The sequence below is a fragment of the Arvicola amphibius genome, chromosome 7 (genome assembly GCF_903992535.2).
Source record: "Arvicola amphibius chromosome 7, mArvAmp1.2, whole genome shotgun sequence".
Lineage (NCBI taxonomy): Eukaryota > Metazoa > Chordata > Mammalia > Rodentia > Cricetidae > Arvicola > Arvicola amphibius.
In genome coordinates, this window is record NC_052053.1 from 67,662,177 (window position 1) to 67,690,042 (window position 27,866).

General features: G+C 46.9%; 2 gene segments (V, D, J or C); both read left to right on the forward strand.

Annotated features, from left to right (window-relative positions):
- Positions 1-15,739, forward strand: part of LOC119819860 — a 719,441-nt gene extending 703,702 nt beyond the window's left edge. Inside the window, 4 exon segments of the C gene segment in view lie at positions 14,111-14,401; positions 14,756-14,785; positions 14,890-15,204; positions 15,314-15,739. Of these exon segments, the coding sequence occupies positions 14,111-14,401; positions 14,756-14,785; positions 14,890-15,204; positions 15,314-15,636 (959 nt within the window).
- The window catches only part of LOC121677273, a 160,450-nt gene that overhangs the window by 57,822 nt on the left and 74,762 nt on the right, over positions 1-27,866 (forward strand).

The following is a 27,866-nucleotide window of genomic DNA, read 5'->3' on the forward strand; positions in this document are numbered from 1 at the left end:
CCAATCCCGAGCAGGAACACAAACATCCAGTCCTATAAAAGCCATTGAAATGCTTTAAAGCCAGAGTTTGCACTGGCGACACAGCACCAGGAAGCCGCGTTTTAAAATGACTCAGCTTTTACTCTGCTGCTATTGCTGAAACAGGAAATCTCTCTACGGCACGTCCTAGCAAACAGCAAAAAGTTATGTTAAACTCTCTCTCTCTCTCCTTTATTTAAAGCCCTCTCAGGTTTTTAAGTGGATTTAGTCACCACGTTGGAGCGCCAATCTGTAGAAGGAGCGGCAGGGCTGCATCCCGCCACCCAGCTAGCTTTATCCAAATAATTACACGGAAACTGTATTCTTTTAAACACTGCCTGGCCCATTAATTTCAGCCTCTTATTGGCTAATTTCTCACATATTGCTTTAACCCATATTTAGTAATCCATGTAGCACCACGAGGTAGTCGCTTACCAGGAGAGATCTTAACCTGCGTCCATCTCAGAGAGGAGAAGCATGGTGACTGCATATGGTGACTGCCTGAAGTGTCTCCCCCACTCTGCTTCCTTTTTCCCACAATTCTGTTCTGTCAACTCCTCCTACCTAATTTTCTGTCTTTTAAAGGGCCAAGGCAGTTTCTTTATTAATAATGAAAGTAACACATAGACACTCCTCCATCATCAGGCTTCTTGTTAACTCTTGTAGTTTATATTAACCCATTGTTCTTATCTACATTAGCCACATGGCTCAGTACCTTTCAGCCAGGCAGATTACATCTTACTTCTTCCATGGTCTGGACAGGACTTGGAGGAATGGGCTTCCTCCTTCCCAGAACTCTCCTATTCTCATCGCCCTGCCTCTACTTTCTATCTGGTTGCCCTGCCTATACTTCCTGCCTGACCAATCAGCGTTTATTTAAAACACGATTGACAGAATACAGACAATTCTCCCACACCACCTAGAAATTGGAGGATTTACTGAGTGCTGCACTCATTAATCCGCTATCTGGGAGAGAGTCTTCTATGTGTGGTGGTTGTGCATGATCTCGTGTACTACAGAGCAAGTAAAAACATTTCCCTCCTGCCTCATGCTCTTGTCCACAGTAAGGTTTCTGTAGAGGAAGAAGGACCCATCAGAGTCCATGAGCAGTGGGATGTTCCTGTAGTTCTGCTCTGGTTTCCATGACTATGTTAATGTGTATCAATGTCTCTGAGATGGAAGTCCACGATCATGAAGGTGAAAATGACTTTGATCTTGGTCATCTGTTCCTTGGGTGGAGGCATGGTGTATTCCTGAAGCATCTGAGCCTTTCCTGTGAGGAGAGAAGTCAGAACAACAGTCACTGCTATAGTAAAAAGCTTTACCAAGCTCAGTACCCTGACCCATGGCAGCCCCCATATAGTCCACCTCCCCTAGTCCCACCTTTAACTTTAGAGAATATTTTTTCAGTGAGAACTGGGAAGGGTCCACTGTTGATCTTGAACTTGAATTCCTTACCTCTCAGCCAATCTTGGCACAGGATAAGAAGGGCACTGACCACATGAAAGGTGTTGTTATAGTGCTCTTCCCACACCTGTATCTGAGCCATGTGCACATCATAAACCAGCAGAATTGGCTACCACCATACATGTGATCTTAAGGGTCAGGGAGATCAAGAATGTGTCCTTGGACTTTGAGGGATGATGAAGATAAATGCCTTCCCCTTAGTTCAAGAGTTGGTGAGGAGAGATGGATATGGGTCAGGACTTAGGCCACCCTCCAGCATGGGGGTACTCTTCCTCATCCTGAATCTGAGCAGCAAGGTTAAGTGATTCATCTGGACACATGGGATACTTGAGGAGCCTGACTTCAGAAACTCAGATATGGTCTAAGGAAGAGTGAGCATTAATGAGGTCTGTAAGCAAGAAGACACCAAGAGGAACTTAACCCTGGTTTGAGTTCAAGTCAACCTGAACACACTAAAGAATTTGATCATTTATCTCTAAAATATATAAGGAACTCAAGAGACTAGACGGTAAAATGCCAATTAACCCAATTAAAAAATGGGGCGATGAACTGAACAGAGAATTCTCAACAGAAGAAGTTCGAATGGCCAAAAGACACTTAAGGTCATGCTCAACCTCCCTAGCTATCAGGGAAATGCAAATCAAAACAACTTTGAGATATCATCTCACACCTGTCAGATTGGCTAAAATCCAAAACACCAATAATAACCTTTGCTGGAGAGGTTGTGGGGTAAGGGGCACACTCATCCATTGCTGGTGGGAATGCAAACTTGTGCAACCACTTTGGAAAGCAGTGTGGCGGTTTCTCAGGAAATTCGGGATCAACCTACCCCAGGACCCAGCAATTCCACTATTGGGAATCTACCCAAGAGATGCCCAATCATACAACAAAAGCATATGCTCATCTATGTTCATAGCAGCATTATTTGTAATAGCCAGATCCTGGAGACAGCCTAGATGCCCTTCAGTGGAAGAATGGATGAAGAAACTGTGGAATATATACATGCTAGAATACTACTCAGCGGTAAAAAACAATGACATCTTGAATTTTGCAGGCAAATGGATGGAAATAGAAAACACTATTCTGAGTGAGGTAACCCAGACCCATAAAGATGATCATGGGATGTACTCACTCATGTTCGGTTTCTAGCCATGATTATAGGACATCGAGCCTATAAGTTTGGGATCCTTGAGAAGATAATAAGAAGGTGAACTCCCAAAAAAGATATAGTAATCCTCCTGGATATTGGAAGTAGACACGATCGCCAGGCAAAATTGGGAACTTGAGGGTTGGGCAAGACTGGGCCAAGGGAAGATGGGGAGAGAAAAGTGTGAAGGGGAGAGCGGGGGGAGCTCGGAGGAATGGGGTGCTTGGGATATAGGAAGGGTGGATATGAGAGCAGTGAAGCATATATCTGAATTTAAGGAGCTACCTGAGGGTTGTCAAGAGACTTGACCCTAGAGGGGTTCCCAGGTTTTCAGGGAGACGCCCCCAGTTAGTTCCTTGGGCAGCTGAGGAGAGGGAGCCTGAAAAGGCCAGTTCCTATAGCCATACTGATGAATTTCTTGCATATCACCATAGAACCTCCACCTGACGATAGATGAAGAAAATGACAGAGCCCCACCTTGGAGCACCGGACTGAGCTCCCAAGGTCCTGATGAGGAGCAGAAGGAGAGAGAACATGAGAAAGAAAGTCAGGACCGTGAGGGAACCTCCAGCTGGTGACAGATGGGGAAGGTGACTGAGCCCCACATTGGAGCACTGGACTGAGCTCCCAAGGTCCCGATGAGGAGCAGAAGGAGCGAGAACATGAGGGAGAAAGTCAGGAACGAGAGGGGTGCGTTCACTCATGGAGACGGTGGGACAGAACTAATGGGAGATCACCAACTCCAGTTGGAATGGGACTGATGGATCATGCGACCAAACCCGTCTCTCTGAGTGTGGCCAACAGCGGGGGCTGACTGAGAAGCAAAGGACAATGGCTCTGGGCTCTGATTCTTCTTCATGGACGGGCTCTGTGGGAGCCTTCTCAGCTTGGTCGATCACCTTCCTGGACCTGGGGGGAGTTGGGAGGACCTTGGTCTTAGCATAGAGTGGGGAACCCTGATGGCTCCTTGGCCTTGAGAGGGAGGGAGGGGAGGTATGGGTGGAGGGGAGGGGAGGGAAGGGGGAGAAGGAGGGGAGAGAAAGGGGAGATGGAGGGGAGGGAGGGGGGAGGAGGAGGGAAGGAGATGGAAATTTTTAAATATAAAAAAAAATAAACCATGAGGAAAAAAAAAAAAAAAAAAAGAATTTGATCATTTATAAGGTGACTATTAATTGGCATGTCTTACTTATCTTTAACAATTTACAATTATAAGTTTTTATAAGATTAGGAGTTTAAAGCTTTATCTCTGTTAAATTTGTGCCTTAAAAATAATAATTTCTGAATTTAAGCTTCTTTTAATATTAAAATAAAACTTTTAATTCATAAACACAGATCAAAGAGACTGGGAAAATTCCTGATCCTTTCATAGTAAACCATTACAGAATATAACAATTTTTATATGACTTAGTTTATTAAAATAGCTTAAGTTTAACAAAGTTAGCAAAGACAAAGAGGCTAGACATATGTCCTTAAGCATGAGTAGAACTTATGTAAGGAGAAACATTCTCTGAGCCAGTCATTCTCAACCTTCCTAATGCTGCGATCCTTCAGAACAGTTTCCCATGTTGTGGTAACCTTCCAACCATAACGTCATTCTTGTTGCTGTTTCACAACTGCAATTTTGCCACTGATATGAACTGCAATGCAAGCATCCAACATGCAGGTGGTCCTAGGCTACACCTCAACCCCCAAAGGGTTATGAGCCATAGGTTGAGATGCTGCTCCAAGCCCTTTGCCAGATTGCTTAGGTCATTGTCTTGCTACATCATAAGATAGGAACATCCCAGTTTCTAGTGTTTAGTGTTTGATGCTCATACTGTGGCCTGAATTTCTAAACTTTTATTTATTTTTAAATTCATATATTAATAATGTAAAACATTTTATAAACCTAAAAAGTCCCATAGCCTTATGAATTTAAATAGCTTAAAGCTGTTCCTTAAAAATACCCAGGTTTTGCATGTCAACATGTGACAAGAATCCATACCTATTGCCATTCACAAAGCTCAAGTCCAAATGGATCAAAAACCTCAACATAAATCAAGCCACACTGAACTTCATAGATGTGAAGGTGGGAAGTAGCCTTCAATGCATGGGCACAGGAGACCACTTCCTAAATATAACGCCAGTAGCACAGACACTGAGAGTAACAATAAATAAATGGAACCTCCTGAAACTGACAAGCTTCTAAAAGGCCAAGGATACAATCAATAAGACAAAACAGCAGCTAACTGAATAGGAAAAAGATCTTCACCAAACTCACATCAGACAGAGGACTGATCTCCAAAATACATAAAGAGCTCAAGAAACTAGACATAAAAAAGAAAGAAACTAGACATCAAAATACCAAATAATCCAATTAAAATGGGGTACAGCTCTAAACAGAGAATTCTCAACAAAAGAATTTCAAATGGCCAAAAGGCTCTTAAGGAATTATTCAACTTAGTCTTCAGGGAAATGCATAGCTAAACAACTCTGAGATATCATCTTACACCTGTCAGAATGACTAAGATCAGAAACACCAATGATAGCTTATGTTGGAGAAGATGAGAAGTAAGCGGAACACTTATCCATCGCTGGTGGGAATGCAAATTTGTACAGTCACTTTGGAAATCAGTGTGGCAGAAAATTTTCTCAGAAAATTGGGAATTGATATATCTCAAGATACAGCAATACCAACCTTGGGCATATACTCAAATGATACACATTCATACCAAAAAGACATTTGCTCAACTATGCTCACAGTGGCATTATTCGTAATAACCAGAACCTGAAAACAACCTAGATGTCCCTCAACCGAAGAATGGATAAAGAAAATGTGGCACATTTACACAATGGAGAGCTACTCGGCGGTTAAAAACAATGACAGTGTGCCTGATCTAATGGGAGCTAACCAAATCCAACTGGACCGGAACTGAACTAGCATGTGATCAAACCGGACTCTCTAAATGTGGCTGCCAATGAGGGCTGACTGAGAAGCCATCAATATTGGCACTGGGACCTCTTTCTACTGCATGTACTGGCTTTTTGGGACTCTAGTCTATTTGGATGCATACCTTCCTAGGTCTGGATGAAGTGGGGAGGGCCTTGAACTTCCCACAGGGCAGGGTACCCTGCCCTCTCTTAAGGAGGGAGGGGAAGGGAGGAGGGAGAGTGGGGAGTGGGAGGGGAATGGGAGGAGGGGAGGAAGTGTAAATTTTTTAATGGAAAAATAATTTTAAAAAAAGAAAAAGAAATTTGTATGCAAATGGATGGAATCAGAAAAAAAAAAAAAAAACATCCTGAGTGAGAAAACCCAGACCCAGAAAGACAAACATGGTATGTACTCACTCATAAATGGATATTAGATATAAAGCAAAGGATAACCAGCCTACAGTCCACAACCCCAGAGAAACTAAGAAACAAGAAGGACTCTAAGAAAGACAAACATGGATCCCTTGGGAAGGGGAAGTAGACAATATCTCCTGAGTAAAGAATGCAGGGCACGGATGAAAGAAGGGGAAAGGGAAGAAGGGGAGGGGGAGCAGAACATGAGGAATGGGGATGACCTAGCTGGGAGAAGGACAGAGAGGGAAAGCAAGGAAAGAGATATCATTATAGAGGGATCCATTATGGGGTTAGCAAGAAACTTGGCACTAGGAAAATTCCCAGGAATCTACAAGGATGACCCCGGCTAAGACCCTAAGCAATAGTGGAGAGGGTGCCCGAACTGGTCTTACCCTGAAATCAGATTGATGACTACCTTAGCTGTCATCATAGAACCTTCATTCAGTAAGCATCATCTCAGCAGATGCAGAGATCTACAGCTAAGCACTGGGTCAAGCTTCTGAAGTCCAGTCAAAGAGAAGGAGGGTTTGATAATAAGAGCAAAGGGCTCAAGACCATGATGCAGAAACCCACAGAAACAGCTGACCCAAGCTAGTGGGAGCTCACTGACTCTGGACTGACAACTGGGGAGCCTGCATAGGACTGAACTAGGCCCTCTGAATGTGGGGGACAGTTGTGTGGCTTGGGCAGTGTGTGGGACCACTGGCAGTGGGACCAGTATTTATGGTACATAAACTGTCTGGAGCCCATTCCCTTGGCCATATCCTTGCTAGATATGGGGGTGGGGACTGTCCTGGTTCTGCCTCAATGCGTGTGGCAGACTTTGTTGACTCCCCATGGGAGACCTCACTCTTTCTGAGAATGGATGGGTATGGGTTGCGTGGAAGGTGCAGGGAGCGGGAGGAGAAGAGGGAGAGGGAACTGGGATTGGTATGTAAAATAAAAAAAGATTGTTTTTTAAAAATAAAAGATGTAAGTTCTCAGCTACTGCTTCAGCTTCCTGCCTCCCTACTGCCATGTTCTCTGCCATGATGGTCATGAACTCTAACCCTCTGAAACTGTCAACCTGAAATAAATGATTTATGTTATGTTTGTCACTGTGTCTTATCACGGCAATGGAAAAGTAACTAAGACAGTATCCGGCCTGATTGGTGGTACCTGTTCTCAGAACCCATAAGCTCTTCACAAACTCATATCCATCTGGAGTTGGCTCTGAGCTAAGGAGAGTAAACAAATCCCACTCCTAGACTCTTGACTCTGATTCCACAGAGGAATCACAATGCTCAGGAGACCTCAGCCTGTCTGCTACTTTAATTCCTAAATTTGAGCTTAGCCCTCATTGAATCTTCCTCCTTGATTCCTGAGGAATCAAGCACACCTGTCATGCACCTTCCCAGCATGGGCAGCCCTGGCCTGGCCTAGCCTGACTTGCCCTCTGCAGGGTATTTTTCCTAAGGGGAAGCTAATGAGCTCAGCTCTTTAGTAGTCATTCCGCTATTGCCTCTTCTCTTACCCCTAACCCCACACTGATCCCTGCTTTCTCCTACGTGGTGCCAGTGTCTCTATACCTAGTGAAGTCTCTCTTTCTAGGAATCCTGGGCCCCTCAAATTAGAGCTTACCACCACTTCAGCCCCAGGACCGTGCAGGCCCACTTCCTCTCCCTAACCTGTACCTTGCCTTCTGACACATGCCTCTTGGGTCCTAAGTAAGCATCCCTTCCTCTTCTCCTTGGAGTCCACTGCTCCATGCTCCCCACACTGCTGTAGCAGGTTTATTCCTCCTGATTCATGGCTCAATGAGGTCTCTGATCTCTGATCAGCAGTTCATATTATTCCTTTGCAAAAGCTGTTCCCAGGGACTTTACCTGCCTACGTCCCCTTGAAGTTTAGCCAAAGGCCCCTCTTGGCCACCAGCACAGGGTTTTTTGTAGCCATGTCATCCTGCATGTGAGCACAGATCTCCAACTCCTTCCATGCATCATCTGGTTTACATTGTGTGCTCTACCCACCTGTCATTAGCCCCTTCTCTTCCCTAACACAGCTTGGTTTAGGTTCCCCTAAGAAAGCACTGTCTAGGGAGAAGGACAGGAAGACATTGCCACCATGTTTGGGCTTCAATCTGAATAAGAAGCCTCCCTCTCCAGGGAAGTAATGAAGGAAGTGATGAAGGCAGAGTTAACAATATTGGCCAGCCCAGGAACCCAAGGAGTCTGTGAACACAGAGCAGCAGGTAATGGCCAGGCTTCCTGCTTTCTCCTCTGGGTCTCAAGGGTACTACTTCATCCACCCCCACCCATCCTCGTGAAGCAACCTCAGCCAGATCTGTACTCCCCTCACCCCCTGACAAGAAACCCCTAAAGAAAGGGGAACTTCAGGTAGTGCCTTGTGCCACCCAGTTTCAATCCTGTTCTTAGTCTGTACAGAGATGGCTGTGAAGTGGCATTTAAACCTTTGTGACAACTGGGTTCAACTCCAAGGAGGACAGAACCCGGAGTTAAGCTTCTGGGAGCCATGGGACAAAACAAGAAAAGAGGGAATCATCTTCCTATTTCCCTCACATAAGTGACATCAACAGGAAAAGGATGGTGCAAATGGAGAGGACCATGAGACTTGGGCCAACAGAGGATGTTTCCAGAACTGAACAACCGACAAGCCATGGAGGAGTGGGAAGAGGTTGAGATACCAGACGCTACAAAGGAGATTCATGGGCTGCACAGGTAAAACGACAACCTGAAGAGTGTTGACCAGACAGGGTCCAGGGATCCCATGGGCTGGAGCACAGGCCCCTGGACCTGAAACACACACACACACACACACACACACACACAGCGACAACAACCAGAGTTGGCCTCAAGTAGATGATGGGATGGATACATCAGCAGACCTATGAGATGAACTTGGTCTGTCTGGAAGCTGGTCGGACCAAATCAGCTGCGTCAACAGAGTGTGGGAGCCAGAGAAGCAAGTTCTCTGCAGCAGAAACCTACAAGGCTGCCCATGGTGAGTTGAAAGGGGAAAGAAGGCATGGAGGAATTCAAAACTCATCCAAGAGGGATTCTAAGCTTACCGGGGAATCCAGAAAAGACGGTGGACTCCCCAGGCTTTGGGAATCAAGCTCAGTGTTTGAGATAAGACAAGGAGTAGGGCCAAACATGAACTGAAAGAAGCCAAGGCTGGCAGGAGGAAGTCTAAGGAACTCCAAGAACTAGGCAGGAAGCTACAGGTGGGTTGTGGAGGGTGGACATTTGAGAGGCCCAAGGCAGGCTCAGGAGATCAGGGGAACTGGGGCATTTAAGATTTCAAGGTACCAGACTGAGCAGCTGCAGGAGAGCTAGAGCAGGTGGAAGCCTAGGTGCCCTGACTGAACAATTGCATGGCAGCTGGGGTAGCTGGGACTATGGCGAGAAAGGCTGAGCAACTACAGGGAAACTGGAACAAAAAAAAAGAATATGGGAATCTGACTAAAAAGCTGCAGCAGGTCTGGGGAAAGCGGGCGTGTGGGAGACCAAACTGAGGAACTAAAGAGGAACCGGGATAGATGAGAGTGTGGATTACCAGTGTGAGACCTACAGGAAAGTTAGGCAGGTGGGAGTGTGGGGGTCCAACCTGAGAAGCTAGAGGGAAGCTGAAGAAGGAGGGAGCATGGAGAACCAGACTGAACACCTCTGTTTCCCAGGTAGGTAGGGATTCTAGAGAGTCACTGAAGCCTTGAAAGCTCAGGAAACAAGACAACACCTGTAGCAGAGATGATGTAAAGTGTAGGCTGAGCAGCTCCTGGGGAGCTGGGGAAGATGGGGACCAGCTGAGCAGTTCTGGGGGAGCTGGGAAATGTGGGGACCAGCTGAGCAGAACTTGGGGAGCTAGGGAAGGTAAGGACCAGCTGAGCAGTTCTGGGGGTGCTAGGAAAGGTGGGAACCAGCTGAGCAGTTCTAGGATGCTAGGGAAGGTGGGGACCAGCTGAGCAGTTCTGGGGGTGCTAGGGAAGGTAGGGACCAGCTGAGCAGTTCTGGGGGTGCTAGGGAAGGTAGGGACCAGCTGAGCAGTTCTGGGATGCTAGGGAAGGTAGGGACCGGCTGAGCAGTTCTGGGGGAGCTAGGGAAGGTAGGGACCAGCTGAGCAGTTCTGGGGGTGCTAGGGAAGGTGGGGACCAGCTGAGCAGTTCTGGGGGAGCTAGGGAAGGTAGGGACCAGCTGAGCAGTTCTGGGGGAGCTAGGGAAGGTAGGGACCAGCTGAGCAGTTCTGGGGAGCTAGGAAAGGTGGGGACCAGCTGAGCAGTTCTGGGGGAGCTAGGGAAGGTGGGGACCGGCTGAGCAGTTCTGGGGGTACTAGGGAAGGTGGAGACCAGCTGAGCAGTTTTGGGGTGCTAGGGAATGTGGGGACCAGCTGAGCAGTTTTGGGGTTCTAGGGAAGGTGGGGACCAGCTGAACAGTTCTGGGGAGCTAGGGAAGGTGGGGACCAGCTGAGAAGTTCTGGGGGTGCTAGGGAAGGTGGGGACCAGCTGAGCAGTTCTGGGGGTACTAGGGAAGGTGGGAACCAGCTGAGCAGTTCTGGGGGAGCTAGGGAAGGTGGGGACCAGCTAAGCAGTTCTGGGGGATCTAGGGAAGGTGGGGATCAGCTGAGCAGCTCTGGGGGATCTAGGGAAGGTGGGGACCAAGTGAGCAGTTCTGGAGATGCTAGGGAAGGTGGGATTGTGGGACCAGGCTGAGAAGTTCTGGGGTGCTAGGGAAGGTGGGGACCAGCTGAGCAGTTCTTGGGGAGCTGGGGAAGGTGGGAGTGTGGAGACTAGCTGAGCAGCTCTGGGGAGCTATGGAAGGCGGGGATCAGCTGAGCAGTTCTGGGGGAGCTAGGGAAGGTGGGGACCAGCTGAGCAGCTCTGGGATGCTAGGGAAGGTGGGGACCAGCTGAGCAGCTCTGGGATGCTAGGGAAGGTGGGGACCAGCTGAGCAGTTCTGGGGGTACTAGGGAAGGTGGGGACCAGCTGAGCAGTTTTGGGGTTCTGTGGAAGGTGGGGAGCAGCTGAGCAGTTTGGGGGTGCTAGGGAAGGTGAGAACCAGCTGAGAAGTTCTGGGGGTGCTAGGGAAGGTGGGGACCAGCTAAGCAGTTCTGGGGGAGCTAGGGAAGGTGGGGATCAGCTAAGCAGTTCTGGGGGATCTAGGGAAGGTGGGGACCAGCTGAGCAGTTCTGGAGATGCTAGGGAAGGTGGGATTGTGGGACCAGGCTGAGAAGTTCTGGGGTGCAAGGGAATGTGGGGACCAGCTGAGCAGTTCTTGGGGAGCTGGGGAAGGTGGGAGTGTGGGGACTAGCTGAGCAGCTCTGGGGGAGCTATGGAAGGCGGGGACCAGCTGAGCAGTTCTGGGGGTGCTAGGGAAGGTGGGGACCAGCTGAGCAGCTCTGGGGTGCTAGGGAAGGTGGGGACCAGCTGAGCAGTTCTGGGGATCTAGGGAAGGCTGGAGTGTGAGACCAGGCTGAGAAGTTTTGGGGAGCTAGGGAAGGTGGAGACCAGCTGAGCATTTATGGGGAGCTAGCGAAGGCAGGAGTGTGGGGTTCAGAATGAGCAGCTCTGGAGGTGCCAGGGAAAGTGGGGACCAGCTGAGCAGCTCGGGAGGTGCTAGGGAAGGTGGGGACCAGCTGAGCACTTCTGGGGAGCTAGGGAAGGCGTGAATGTGGAACCAGGCTGAGTAGCTACAAGGAGATCGGGACACTGAGCATTACAGAACAGAGCAGGCACATGGAAGTAGTTTTGGGGACCAAGCTGAACAGTTACAGGGGAGGTGGGGCAAGTGAGGGTACAGGGGTCTGGCTGAACAGCTACAGTGGAGCAAGAGCTGGTGGGTGTGTGGTATGCCCCGCTGAACAGCCACGGGTGATCGGAGGCAGCTGGGAAAGTGGGGAACCAGGATGAGCTCTTCCAGGGATCCAGAGTAGGCGAGAATTCTGGAGAGTCAAGGAAGCCTCAGAAGCTCATGAAATCAAAGTAAGCACTGAGAGAGCTGTGGTGGGTGACGATGGAAGGCATGAGCTAAGATACTGCAGGGGGCTGAGGTTGATGGGAATGTGACAGAGCAGTCGGAGAAGCCACAGAGAAGATGGGCTGTGAGATGGAGAGGGTCCCAGGCTATAGGACACCATACTGAGCAGCTACCAGTGAGCTGAGACCGAGTGAGGGACTGGAGAACAGGCTGAGCAATTACTACAGGACAGTTGGGAGCGGTAGTAGTTAGGGCATCGGGCTGAGTACCTAAAAGTGACTGAAGAAGGTGGGGCTGAGTTTCTGGGGCAGATGAAGTGTGAGAAAGTGAACTCACTAGCTCTATAGAAAGCAGGGCAAGTGGTTGTGTGGGAACCCAGTCTGAGTGGCCACAGTGTACTGAGGCAGGTGGAAGTGCTAGGGGACCAGATCAACCAAGGAAATCAGTAGGTCTAGCAGGGGCAACCAGGAATTCTCCTGGCAGGGTGAAAGAGGCTAGACCTTTGTAAGAAGTGAGACGATTCAGGCAGCAGTGATAGCTGAAGGCTTGGGGATCAGGTGAGATGCAGAAATTTAAAACAGCTGAGAGGGGACCTGCTCATCTTACCTTTCCTGCTACATCAGCTCCCCTGTTGCTGGTCTGCACCTCGTTTTGAGACATGCCCTCTGGCAAGAAGATAGTGGGAGCTGGGTTCAGATAGAGGACTATGTGCAAGAACTAGAGAGAAGAGGAAAGGTAAGAGAAAGGAGAGGGAAAGTGCTCAGGGCTTGCCTGAACTCACAGACAGGGGGTCAGCGTGGCTGCAGAGAGAACCAGTAGTGAGGGGCAAGAAAAACCTTGACTGAGTAGGGACCTGAGCAGGGAAAGTGTCAAGGCTAACACTCTCAAAAGAGCCTTGTAGGCTGTACTTCTGGGGTCAGGAGCTCAATCTTTGTCGCTGGAGACTAATTGGAACATAGGACAAGAAGGTCAAGCATGCCACAGTAGTTAGGTATCCAGAGAATTGGATGCACAGAGCACTGGGGGGTGCATTTCAGGGTCTGAGCAGTGGGTGACCGCAGCTATAGTGCAAAGAAGGATGACGGGAGTCCAGTAAGCCCTGGAGCTGAGAGAAGGAGACTAGGGCTGGGAGGAACACAAGCCTGACACCCAGTTCCCTCGTGAATGGTGCACATCCTACACTAAAGGGCCCAAGGCTTCCAGAACAAGAAAAGGGACTTCGCTGGGGTGTGGGAGGCACTGGTACCATGTAAGGGAAGCCAGGGGTGAGTGTGGGGTTAGTAGTAAGAGAAGAGGCAGTAGGGGAACTAGAGCTGAGCTCTTTAGGCCCCCGCCAGGAGGACTATCCTGCAGAGGACAAGCATGGATGCCTCCAGGGAAGTCAGGCCAGGCCAGGGCTGCCCATGTGGGGAAGGTGCATGACAGCTGTGCTGGGTACGGACCTCAGGAATCAAGGAGGGAGATTCAAGGAGGGCTGAGTTCAAGCTGGAGTCCAGAGCACACGTTTAGGAATCAAAGTAACAGGCAGGTTGAGGAAGAGTCCCCTGTGCATTGTGTCAGCGTGGAATCAGAGTAAGAGTCTAGTAGTGGGATTTGTTCATCCTCCTTAACTCAGAAACAGCACCAGAAGGCACAGCCTACATGGCTAGGACTAGGGATCTGGTTTTGTGAAGAGCTCATGGGACCTGACACCACAACAAATACATACATACATACATACATACATACATACATACATACAATACAGAGAGGGAACAAGGGGACAAGACAACAGACGCCAACATGCATGGCAGGGCAGGCAGAACTGGGGAAGGGAATGCGGGCTCAACTGAGGGAAGACTTGAACAATGTGTCCGGCTTCAAGACACAAGTGCAAGAGACTATAGAGCTGGACATAGAAAACGCCACGGAGAGCTCATCCACCAGCACTCTGAAACTATCCTGGGGATAGAGCTGGGCTCAGAAGTTCTACTAGTCAGGCTGATCTGGTGATCCTGGGGTAAGCAGGGTCTAAGCTGAGACAGCTGGAACAATCAAGGTGGCCATATGATGCCCATATTCCAGGTGCTAGATCCTACATGCTCTTTGCAGAAGCCTGGGGTTCTTGTAGGACCAAGGACTGAGCTCTTCCAGGTGCTTGGATCCAGCCATGCCTGAGAAGCTCACACATCCTCCTCTCTTGCAGCCTCAACAACAGCCCCATCTGTCTATCCACTGGCTCCTGGATGTGGAAGCACAACCGGCTCCACAGTGACCCTGGGATGCTTGGTCAAGGGCTTTTTCCCTGGGCCGGCGACAGTTACCTGGAACCCTGGAACCCTGACCAGCGGTGTGCGCACCTTCCCATTGGTCCAGGATTCTGGGCTCTACTCCCTCAGCAGCTCGGTGACTGTGCCCTCCAGCATGTGGCCCAGCCAGACTGTCACCTGCAACGTCGCCCACCCGGCCAGCCGCACCAATTTGAGCAAGAAAATTGGTGAGAGGGTGACCAAGGGAGATAAAGGTTAACTGGGAAGTCAGACTGGGGTCAACCTCTGTATACAACAATGAAGCTGGAAAGACGTTGGCAGGGAGGCAACACCAATCAGGGGAACAGGGTTCCTTTGTGTCTACCTCCTAGAGGCCTCTGTTCATGTTCCTCACAGTCAGAGAGTGATCTTCTGAGAGGGCTACCAATATTTCACATCATGGACGCAGGTCTCAACCTACCAATCCGTATCCTATCCAGGAACAGCTTGACCCCTGCCCACACTAGGGGCTATCCTTCACCTCCCCAGATTGGTGCCTTCTCTCACTCTGACTCTATTAATGCCTGGTCTTTTCTCTGCAGAGCCCATCATCGTACCTCCCCAGTGTCCATGTAAGTCATTTAAGTCTTCTTCTTTAGTCCCAGGAAATGACTGTCACAAATAGTCACACATTGGAGGAGGCCCAGTTTCTGATCCATCCTATTTCTCCTCATAGCTAACATCGATGTCTTCATCCTCCCTCCAAAACCCAAAGAGACACTCCTGATCTCCCTGATCCCCAAGGTCACATGTGTGGTGGTGGATGTGAGCGAGGAAGAACCAGATGTTCAGATCAAGTGGTTTGTGAACAATGTCGAAGTGTACACAGCTCAGACACAGCCTCCTGAGCTGCTGAGCAACGGAACCCTCCGCGTGGTCAGTGTCCTCCCCATCCAGCACAATGACTGGCTGAGTGGCAAGGAGTTTAAATGCAAGGTCAACAACAAAGGCCTCCCAGGCCCTACTGAGAGAACCATCTCAAAACCCAAAGGTGGGACCTGTAGACAAAGTGGATGGGAGCTGTGATGGGCATAAGAATGAACGCTTTGTGGACAGCCCTCTACTTCGTCCTTAATTTGTTGTGACTTCTCTCTCCGCAGGGCAACCTAGGGTACCTCAAGTATACGCCATACCTCCACCTCGAGAACAAATGTCCAAGAAGAAGGTTAGTCTGACTTGCATGGTCACAGACTTCTTCCCTGACGCCATCAGCGTGGAGTGGGAAAGGAACGGGGTGCTGGAGCAGAACTACAAGAACACCCCACCCATTCTGGACTCAGATGGGTCCTACTTCCTCTACAGCAAGCTCACTGTGGACACAAACAGCTGGTTGCAAGGAGAGACTTTTACCTGTTCTGTGGTACACGAGGCTCTGCATAACCATCACACGCAGAAGAACCTCTCCCGCTCCCCTGGTAAATGAGCTCAAACACCCAGCCAGACATTGGGTCCTACAAGACACTGTTACCAGCCCTACCCCATAACCCTGTAAATAAAGCACCCAGAGATATCCTGGGATCCTCTGAGATTATCCTGGTTCTTTACACAGCACATAGCATATGACATGCCTCAGCCACAGGCTGCGGGGTCTGACCAGGGTCCAAGGCCTAAGTTAGCATTAACGAAAGAAAAGAGATCTTACATTGCCAGACCCAGAGCATGCCAGTGTGCCTGTCCTTGCCAGGGATCATCCCTCACTGGGTAGGAAGGTTGGCCTAAGGGACTCTCTCCATACCCTCCCTCCAACCACCAACTCCTCTGTGATGGGACTGGAGACACCCCTAGAAAACATCCAAAGAAAGGAATACAAGGAGTGCACCTCACCTCAACACAAGACCCACCCTCATCTGTCTGCCCTTCTCTCTACCATGACCCCCTACTGTGACTGAGTAGGTCTCTGTAAGCACTGCAGAAGCAAATGGGAACATTGACAGAAAGAAAGACTCTTGCTGTCCATACATGGAGCCCAGACAAACTCCGCCAGACCTCAGAGATAGGGATAACCACTCCTGACTACATCTATATGACATTAACTTACACCTGTGCTCCAAGAGGAACATCTGAGACCAGGGTCACTGAGACATGTGTCCCTGGATGCCACCAAGGAAGTAACTATTTAAATACCCACATATAGGCTGAGACCATAGCCATTAAAACCAGCCTCCTGAACATCATACAACCCACATGGCGTCTCTACCTCCAATCATACACACACACACACACACAGACACACACACATATACAATCAATATCTCACATGGGCAGCCTCCCTAAACACTACCTAAATGTTCATATTTGGGCCAGTGCCAATAAAATAGCTCCCATGAGCACCTGAATCCTTTGCCCAAACACACAGAGAAGTACCCCCAGACACAGTCTGACCCTCTATCCTCAAGCACCTATTTTCATCAAGGAGAGTTAACACTCTCCTTGGTTCACTTCCTAAATGTGGAGCTTCTAGAAAGCCCAGGCATCACCAAACACAGGCCCTGCCCTCATTCTGGCCCTCTGGACTTGGTCACCATGGGACAAACAGCACATCAGACAGGCTACAGAGTCACTACCTACAGGGGTCATAAGCCCTGATTCAGCCCAGCCAGCCCAGTACTAAGTGGTGGGGTAGACAAAAAGGGTCCTTCATACTCCAGGGCACCATCAGGCCTGTTGTTTCTGGCTGAGCCCAGGGTTTAAGATGGGACACTTGGAGGAACTTGGGCTGCTGGCCCAGAGAGGGTAGAAAGGGAGGGTCTGTTGGTCCAGTCCAGCTGGCTCTTTCTCCTCTACCTCCATGCAAACTCAGCTGCCACATAGGGAATCCCTCCCTTGTCGGGACAAACACTGACTGCCTCTTTTTGTGCAGAGCTGGAACTGGACGAAAGTTGTCCTGAGGCCCAGGACGGGGAGCTGGACGGGCTCTGGACGACCATCAGCATCTTCATCACCCTCTTCCTACTCAGCGTGTGCTACAGTGCCACTGTCACGCTCTTCAAGGTCGGCACAGCTCCCCCAGCACCTCCACAATAGCTACACTATCCACAAGCTATCTCGACGATGAGTCATGCTGCCCTGCCTATCCCATACTGTCTCAAGCTTTCTCCCACGCTGTCGTATGTCATCGTCCACAGTCATATTCTGTCCTCATACCACCCCTTCACTGTCCCTCTCCTGCTCTATGCTATACCCACATTGTCCATGTTGTCCCTAATTTGTCTTGATGCCCCTCTATGTTACCGCCTACCCTATCCATCATCTCCGATACTATCTGCACACTGTTTCTATGTCGTTCCCCACTCTATCTAAACCTGGTCCTCGCCAGATCCTTGTGTTATCCCTGCAATTCCCCTTACTATAGCTATACACCATCTCAAAACTATACTCAGACTGTGCCCTAAAATGTCACCATTTTATCCTCACTCCAGCTGTATGTCACCCCAAGGTTGGGAGCTGACCCTGTCTCACTGTTCAGGATGGAGGGGACTAAAGTCACACAGTTCATCTCATTTTTGCATCCCACAGGTGAAGTGGATCGTCTCCTCGGTGGTAGAAGTGAAGCAGACAGTTGGCCGTGACTATCGGAACATGATTGGACAGGGCGCCTAGATAACCTCTCAGAGGTACTCAGAGCTTGCTAGGCCCTCTAGGACCAAGTCCATCCAGCTGAACAGGCCAAATTGTCCTCTCATCTCAGCATCCTTTGATCTTATGGCTCTGACTCTTCTACCCACCTCCCTTTCACATTTGGAGGACCACAAGAAGAGAAGACTCTTCCCCAGACTATAGCCAACAGCACCACAGCCGATGCCAGACTAATGGATAGGACCATAAGTTCCTTTTACAGGGTGTCTGGCCCTTGACTGGGCACTCTCCCAAGAGGGCTGTGTTACCTGCCTCCATTAGATGCAGACGAGCTTTAGAACCAGCCTTGTTTACACAGTCCTCTCATAAACAGTGTTTCCTGAGAGAAGGGGAAGTTTCCATATGCCACTGAAGCTGAGAAGCCAGGGACACCACTGCCCAAAGGGAAATCTGGGAAGGGCTATTGAAGATTTGATGGCTTTCTCACCACCAGTGCCCTGCCAGGTTTTTCCTGACACTTAAGTGAATTCTTGCTTTGGGGAATGTAGGGGCAGAACCTCCCTAAGATGAGGCTCCTTATGAAGACCCCTCTTCCTGTCACCTATACAACATGCTAAATTCTCAGATGCAAAATCCAATCAGAGATATTGCTGACCCCACAGCCTGAAGAGCAGGACACAGGTCACTGCATGACCCAGCTATACTCCAGAGACTCTCAGAGGGGGACCTGAGCCTCAAAGTCTCTGTTGAGCCCTAGCAGGAACCGGTGCAGAGGCCACTGAGCAAGGGCTGAGTAACTCAGAAGGACCTCCAGAAAAAGGGCCTGATGAGCAGATCTGACTCAGGTCATCGGGTGGTCCAGGAGCAACAGGGAGGAAAAGGGAAAGGGTGCTAGAAAAACCAGGTCAGACTGTGTCCCTTCCTGCAGCCTGCTCACCCACTGCAGAAAATATCAGTTCGAGTAGACATCTAGGGAGAGATGCCACGCCTGGGGCACTGAAGTTGACTAGCCAGTGGCACTGGAGAGGCACCGTGACTGTTTCCTTGTTTCATATAAAGGCCAATGCCAGTTCAAAGTCCCCAACAAAGACAAGGGAGAAAATGGGAAGGAAAAGGGAGGACGCCCGGCTCTTTGGGGATTCCCAAGAGATGTTCATGATAGAAAGCTTAGCTTTGCCAGCTTTTTTTTTCTTTAAATTTTCTGGAGCCCATTTATGTCTTTAAGGTCTCTCTCCATCTCTTTAATAACAATAAAACATCCTCCAACTTTGTATGACTCACTCTGTTCTTCCTGTGTGGACCAACCCCACTGTCCTTGTACAAAAGGACACATGCACACACCATACTAACACCCCCAAAGCCTCATCCACCCAGCATTCTGTTCCCAGTCTCAAGTCTCCTCCAATTATCTCATAATCAGGTAGGGATGCTCTGCAAGTGGGAATCATCCTGTATCTACAGGATGTGGAGGCCAGGAGGGAGGGGCAGTCAGGACGAAGAGAGCTAATATCTCTATGTGGAGCAGGTGCTGCAGCTTGAGGGTGATTGTAGACTGATGACTTGCAGTAGAGAAGACAGTCTGGTGAAAGTGGCCCCACTCCCACTGGTAGAGGGTGACAGTCTTTTCTAAGGGAGAGCAAGCGAAGGGGGAAGAAACGCAGGGGTCTGTAGTGTCTGTCAGAGCAGGCTGCTCTCACTGCATTCCCAAGGTGGAGTCTTTGCAGCTGGAACATCCTAAGACACAGGTTTGACTGTTAGAAACCATTTGGGTCTATGTAGGCCCTGGTAGGGGATTGTGAGAAAGACTCGGGGTTGGACTAGTCAGAAGAGGAGCCCCACCAGTACAGCTACAGTGGCCGTATACACCAGGCTGACCAATGCAGTTGCAGCTTCTGCTATTGTGATAGATGTGTCCTACACAGGACTGGGAAGTACCAGATTCCTGTCGGTGGCAATTCTGCTATAGAAGCCACACATTGGCAGGTGACAAAGTATGGCATTTGACTCCTAGCCAGTGCCTACTGTGCAGTGAGCTGCAGGGAATCTGGGCTTGGGCCCAGACATGCTAAGCAACTGAACTAAAGCAGGATGCTTGGGACGCAGAGCCATCATTACTGAGCAGTGGGACCTGGAGCCCAAGGGAAAGGCTCTGTCCTAGACCTTCAAAAGATAACTGGGTCCTCCATCTATTTCAGGACCAGAATACGACCACACCTACCTCCCTCTGAAGCAAACAAGACAGATGATTAAGATCATTGAGTTCAGAGAACATTGAGGCTTCAGAGACACTGGCAGGCAGGCACCTTTCCTGAGGCCCTATAGTAAAAGCAGGCCTCTCCCTTCTGACTCTTGAGGACCTTTGGACAACCCTAGCAGAGCGATAAAATAAATACAGTCAGGCCAGTAACTGGTCCCCGACAGCTGAGAAACCTGACCTGAAAGAGACATGTCACAGTTCATTTCTCCAGGGCACCTGGGCTAGGTTCCTGTGTCGTTTTATGTCACCCGACTTCAATACCAGCGTCTATATTAGTTTCCATAGTCTGCCAGGACAGATCATGGCTTGAATAGCAGAGATCCATTCTCTGCCTGCCCTGGAAAACAGGAATTTGGAATATGGCATCAGAGGTTAGAATTCTCCATGCTGCAGAGAGAATCAGTTCTGTGCACTACAGTGGTGGCACTCAGTCGTCCATTCCTTATCTGGTAGAAGCAATGCACTAGCCACTGACTAAATTTTACAACCTCCCCCCATGTGTGCATCTGTGTACCAACTGCCCCTTTTAAGGCATCTACTCTGATCCAGTGACAAACTCAGTATCCAATTGTAGTCATGCACTAGTGTCCTCAGCTTGGGACTTCAACACTTACTGCTATGACAGAATACATGACAAAAAAAAACAAGAAGTTTTGGCTCACAGTTTGCAAGAAGTCAATCCATCATGGTGAGGATTGACCATGATTGAGATGTAGTTGCACAGATGGGAAGCTCTGTGGAGGCTGGAGCATGCAGCTGTTTCTTGTTGCTTGGTGCAACCAGGAATCTGAGAACCTAGGTTAGAACCAGGGCTAAGCAAAAACACATTATCTCTAACCACATGGCCCTATAGCTACCAGGCTTTGGACAAACTGGCAAGAAACATCTATTGTAGCAAGCAGATATGACCCTTCAGCCATCAAAAGCAAATTCCTTGAGCACTCATACCTGCTCTCTTGACATGCCTAGATTCTGGCTCCCAACATTCTTTCTCATGGCAGGGTTTTATCCTGGCTCATAACATACAAGTGAAATTTAGAAACTGTCCAGGGCCAAATGTAGCCCCAACTGCATGACCCAAGTAACCTACTTCCTCGGTTAGATCCTCCCCCTAGCATCACCAGCTCCCAATAATGCCATCATATTCTGAATCCATCCACAACAAGCTGACCCACTGGTTAGTTCAGAACTCTCAAGATCTAACCATCTCTGGGAAGTCCTGCATAGACATAGGAGAAATGCCATCACTTAATCCTGTCAAGGTGACAGCCAAATGAACCCTCTCATCAGAGAAGGAAGAACCTTGTTACAAGTTCACAATATCAGCTCCTGCCTTGGTTTCCATCCTGCTGGCTTGTCCCAGGTATATCACACTTATCATCCACATATTCGGCCCAACTGTGTGGCCAGTCCCTTAAGTCTTCAGTTCCTCCCCCATTCCGTCTGTAACCGGGTCTCCATCTGTCTATAAAATCATCCTTCTGGAGGTGGAGCTTGATTCTGTGTGTCACCCATCTGTCTGTTGTCCACCTGCCTGTCATCTCCATTTCATCGTCCTCTGTCTCTGCCGTCTACTGTTGATATCTGTCCTCTATCATCCATCCATCATCCGCCACGTGTTCTGCTTCCCTCAAGAACTTGGGTACTCATCTCTGAGACTCTGAAAAAGTCTAAACTTGATGTGGTTTCAGCCATAGTGTCTGGACACATTTGTTTCAAGTGGAATGCTGGCTTTTTTGTTTGTTTTGGAGGTAGATTCTTGTGTATTCCAGGCTGCCCTCTGACTTGTGCAGTCAAAAAAGACTGAACTTCTGATTCATCTGCCTTCACCTCTGCAGTACTGAGATTACAGGCTTACATTCACCACACCTGGTTTACGTGATGACAGGGATGAAAGCCAAGGCTCTCTACAGCTAGGCATGCGCTGCACCAACCAAGCTACATCCCCAGCCCAGGACCAACATCTTGCTAACACCTGTCTGAGTCAGCATTAGCAGGGCAAGTGTGATAACAAGACTCTCTCCAACACAGGCTGTTCCCACCCATATGTTCTGGGATCCAGAACAAAGAATCAAGTCCCTTCTAGAATGTGCAAACAAAACAGTCATGTAGACCAACACCATGCCTGCTCTTGTGTACATACTAGCTGAGGCTGGGGTCCTTCTCCTATAGAGCATACCTAAACCCTGAGTGAACAGTGCAGAAACTTCACTAGCATGAGCCTGCACTTGGGGAGCTATAGCCTGCTTTCCCAGGCCCAGCATGTTCCCTATGCCCTATGGCCTGACTGCCTTTGTCCATGGCTGCCTTGGGCTACTTGACTGTAAGGTCTCTCCCATTCCTGATGTGGTTACTTTTCACCCACTTGGTCACTTTCTTTCATGAATGATCTGCAGCATATTTTTCTAAAGATAGAAAAGTGTGCAAAGACCAGGCAGAGAGGCCACACACTCGAAGCTTGAGTTCAATGAATACACATACTGTCTGCATGATTACCCTGTGCCACATCACATCTTGACTGCCCAGCTGGCCCTGAACGCACATCTATATTAGGTCAGAAGACTGGTTAGGGGTCAGGGACACAGTATGACTTTACCATAAGTGCACAGAAGCAGAATAGGCCCATAGGAACATGGACCAGGGGACATTTCTGCTCTCAGAGCTCAGGTTCCTTTGGGAGATGAACATCCATGGTCATTGAGTGGAAGAGGCTGTGCAGAGTAGAGTGGAGGAAGTCATAGAGGAGTCATAGAGGATGTTATGCTGGAGGTAATGGAATATACACAGGAAGGTGGTACAATGAAGAACCTGTGTGTAAAAAGGTTGAGGCACAGGCACTGTACTAGGCCAGGATGATCAGTACTGAGCCTGAGAGGAAGGATGCTAGAAAGACAGCAGACATATGTTCCTGTGAGGTTGTAGTTCGGTTATCATTGCCTTAACAGTTAATATCCACAATATAAACAAAAGCATATTGTATTTGTCTTTCTGATCCAGGATACCTCACCCAGGATGATTTTTTTTCCATTTCCACCCATTTGCCTGCAAATTTCATGATGTCAATTTTTAACAGCTGAGTAATAATACATTGTGTAAATGTACCACATTTTCTTTATTCTTCTGTTAAGGAACATCTAGGTTGTTTCCAAATTTCTGGCTATTATGAATAGAACAGAAAAGAACATGGTTGAGCAAGTGTCCTTGGGGTAGGAAGAATCATCCTTTGGGTATTCGGCAAAGAGTGGTATAGCTGGATCTTGAGGTAGATCAATTTCAGTCTTCCTGAGGAACCACAATACTTATTTCCATAATGACTGTATGAGTTTGCACTCCTGCCAAAAATGGACGAGTATTCCCATTACTCCATATCCTTCCCAGTATGAAATGTCGCTTGTTCTGTTAATATTAGCCACTGACAAGTTTAGATTGAATCCCAAAGTAGTTTTGATTTGTATTTCTCTGGCTAAAACACTGAACATTTAAGTGTCTCTCATCCATCTAAGGTTTCTGTATTGAGAATTCTCTGTTTAGAGCTTCTCCCCACTTTTTAGTTGGTTGTTTTCTTATTACCTAGTTTCTTGAGTTCTTTATATATTTTGGATATCAGTCCTCTATCAGATATGTAGCTGGTAAAAAAACTGTGTACCATTTCTTTGGCTGCTGCTTTGCCTGAATGATGGTGTCCTTTGCTGTGCAGAAGCATCTCAGTTTCATGAGGTCCCATTTCTTGATTGCTGATCTTAGTGCCTGATCTAATGTGTGTTAATGATGTTCTGTTCAGAAAGTCTTCTTCTGTGCCAGTGAGTTCTAGGTTATTTCTCACTTTCTCATCTCTCAAGCACAGTGTATCAGGCTTTGTTGGGGTATTTGGTCCATTTTGAGTTGAGTTTTGTGTTGGGTGGTAACTATGGATCTATTTGCATTCTTCTTCATGCAGCCATCCAGTGTGACCAACACCTTGTGTTGAAGATGCTATCTTCTGGCCTCTTTATCAAACATCAGGTATCCATAAGTATATGCACTTATGTATGAATTTTCAATTTGATTCTATTGATCAATGTATCTGTTTTGTGCCAATAGCATACTTTTTTATTACTATATCAGTGTAGTACAACTTGAAATCAAGGATTGTGATCACCAATACTTTTATTATTCAGTGTTGTTTTAGTTGTCCTGGGTTCTTTATTTTCATATAAAGCTGAATTTTTTCAAGATCTGTGAAGATTTTGTGTTGGAATTTTGACGAAAATTATATGAAATATGTAGGCAACTTTTGGTAGAATGGCCATTTTTACTATGTTATACTACTGATGTATGATCATGGAAGATCTTTCCATCTTCTGAAATCTTTTCAATTTCTTTTTTCAGTAACCAGACATTTCTATCATACAAATTTTTGTGGTTTGAAAGAAAATGCCCCCAAAGGGAGTAGAACTATTAGGAAAAATGGCTTTGTTGAAATATGTGTGGGCCTGTGGAGGAAGTGTGTCACTGTGGTGTGGGCTTTGAGGTCTCCTGTGTTCAAGTTACACAGGAGATACAGATCACTTCCTGTTGCCTGTAGATCAAGACGCGTAACTCTCAACTTCCTCCAGTGCTATGTCTGCCTGAATGATGCTGAGTCACACCATGATGATAATGAACTAAACCTCTGAAACTGTAAGCCACCACATTAAATGCTTTCCTTTATAAGAGTTGCCTGCCCCTTTCTGAATGGAGAAGAAGGAGGAGAGGATGGGGAAGGGGGTAGATGGGAAAGAGAGGGAAAGAGAGGAGAGACGGGAGGGGAAACTGGTTGGTATGTAAAATAAATGAAAAAAAGTTACTTAAATAAATTTTAAAAAAAAAAAGAGTTGCAGTAGTCATGGTGTCTCTTCACAGCAGTAGAAATCCTAAGACAGAAGTTGGTACCAGGGACAGGGATATTGCTGTGATAGGACTGACCATGGTTTTGTTTGGAGAAATTTGCACTTTAGTACTTTGGGTTTGGAAAGCAGTGGAATGCTTTAAGCTCTATTTAACGGACCATACTAACAGGAAGATTTGAGCTGTGGAGGCCTGGATTAAGAGGTTTCAGAGGAGAAGAATTTTTGTTTGATACTTTGGTGGAGAATGTAGTTGCTTTTTGCCCTTGCTCAAAGAGTCTGCCTGAGGTTAAAGTGAAGAGATATGGATTTATTCTGTTTGCAGAGGAAGTCTCAAAATAGCCTAGTATAGATTCTGTTATATGGTTACTAGTGTTAACTCTAATGAAGATTTATAATAAAAAGGAGCAAACTGAGAAAGAGCAAATACAAAATGTATAATTTGAGGAGAAAAGGAGCTCCAGGAATGAAGCTAAATCCTGTGTTCAAGGAGGTAAACGGATTTAGAAATAAAATAAAGGAAAGAGGTCCTCAGGTCAAGATCCCATTGAGCTAAATTTCCAATTGTGAAAAGGAATTAAAGAAAAGTTTAGAGCCAGGTGTGGTGGTGCATGCCTTTAATCCCAGTTCTCTGGAGACAGAAAAAAGCAGATCTCTAAATTCATGGCCAGCCTGGTCTACAAACTGAGTTCTAGGACAGTCAATGAAGAAAGTCATGGAAAACAGAAAGTGGTGAAGAAGTAATCTAACAAGGGGAATATGTTCCAGCCCCAGCAAACAGCAAAACTTGGCAGCATCAGCTACGTGGTTCTGACTTTACAGTCAAGGATTTTCTTGCCAATTTTCTTCTGTAGAAGGAAAAAGAAAGCCAGTTAATCTGTTTCTTATTTATTTATTCATTTATTTATTTAATCTATTGCTTATTTCCTTTTGTAATAAAACCAGGGAGGTCAGAATGTAAATAAGTATGAGTTTGTTGATGGAAATAACCCTACAGCATAAGCAGAATCTGAAACAATATTTAAGGGTTTGTGAATTGACTGTAATAGATAATTCAAAACATCCAGTTCCACCTGCTGGGCTGGGGGAAAAGAAGTATTAATAGATAGGTGAACGGCTGGACCACAAATCCTTCCTAAAGCCTTAGATGAGCCATGAATAAAACATGTATGTGACTGTGGGAGAACAGAAGGAATCACAAATTCAGTTTGTATGAGGAAAACCATAGCTTACCAACTTGATAATGATTTCCTACCCTTCCATAGAATCTGCAAATTAAATTTGAAAATTCATGGAGTGCTCTAATGCTCTTAAAAACTATTAATAGTTAAGAGTAAAATAATGCAGCAAGAATCAAATCCATGTAATTGTTGGCATCAGGGCCTCACCTGATTTACTAACTGAGCGAGAAGACTAAGGTAAGGAGTTAACATTTTCTGGCCCTGATGGTGTAAATAAACCCATTCCAAACGTTTGTCCTCTTGTGCTATACCTGTAGGAAACAGTTTAGTAGAGAAAATAAGTTTAAAGACAGTAAATGATCCACATGACACACAAATGCTTCTTTTAGTCTGGATTCAAATAGATGTAGTTTTTTGCCTCTCAAAATAATATTCAAGAACTGTCTAATGTCGTCTTTGCTTTTAGATTTTTAACAGGTCAGTTATTGTATATAAGCATTTTGATTTTGTTGAAATTGCTTTGGAAATACTAAGTGCAGCTCATGAGGCCCAGTAGGAATTGCCTAGATTGCAAACTTAGCGTTTTCATAGGCTCTCCTAAATCTTCATCAGGAAATGGAGGAAATTTAATATTAGATTGATTATCAGGTTCCTCACCCCATGCTCTAGGGTCATTTTCAGGCAATGAAGGATATGTATCTAAAGGGAGCTGAGAAAGTCTTTCAATTTTGCCTGAATGGAAAAAAAAAAAAGATCTCCTTTTTGGCCTCATTTCCCAATTTAAAGATTTGATCATTCAGTTTCTATTCAGTAAAGAAATTAGCCATCTCTTCCTCATGATTAATATCCTCCTTTTCTTTCTTAAGCATTTCAATAACAATCCGAATTAATGTCAAAAGACCAAAAATTGAGCAGAGATCTCTCCCCCTTTTTTTTACATGTCTTCTCAATATTTTTTCAAAGTCTGTGTCATACTTCTTAACCTAAAGTCCCTTCATCTGGAAACCAGGAATTATAATCATAAACAGCTTGAAGTAATCTAATGGATATGATTTTGATACGATTGTTCCTCCTTTCTTTAAAAAATGATACACAGTTTAATGCAAGGCAAAGCATTCCCTGATTTCTGTCCTGTTATTCTCACTCACCCTTCTGTGAGGATCCCTACTCTCTTATCTTTTCACCGACTTCAGCCTCTGATTTGTGGCACCACTTGCTTACCGTTCTAGAGGCTACAGGACGTGAGAGAATGGGAATGAGTCAGGATAAAGTATCATGTAATAACCAACTTTATTCAGAGCATCAGAAAACTTATACTCTGGGGATTAAGAGGAGTCAGATAAGTAAATTGCACAATCACAAGGGCAGGCTGTACATGATGAGCAAGCTGCATACAACAAAAACACATTTGTCTACAGAAGCATATAAACAAATAAAATAGCCAGTCACAATGAATAATCTGAAGCCAATTCAGTCTTATCTGCTACACCTAGGAGGAGCACAAAAAAACATGTTTCCAGAACAATTCCATGTTTGAGGAGACTGAGGTCACAAGACTCTTGCTTTTTTGAAGTTTTCTCACAAGCCATCAGAATGCCCCTCACGTGACTCCATTCCTGGACCGTGTTCCCACAGTATCCCGTAAGTTCCATAAAGGGTGCTATGTATTCATTTTCATTCAATTCTAGAAAGTCTTTAATCACTTTCTTAATTTCTGACTTGACCCATCTTTCATTCAGTAGTGAGTTGCTCAGTAAGTTCAATGAATTATTCC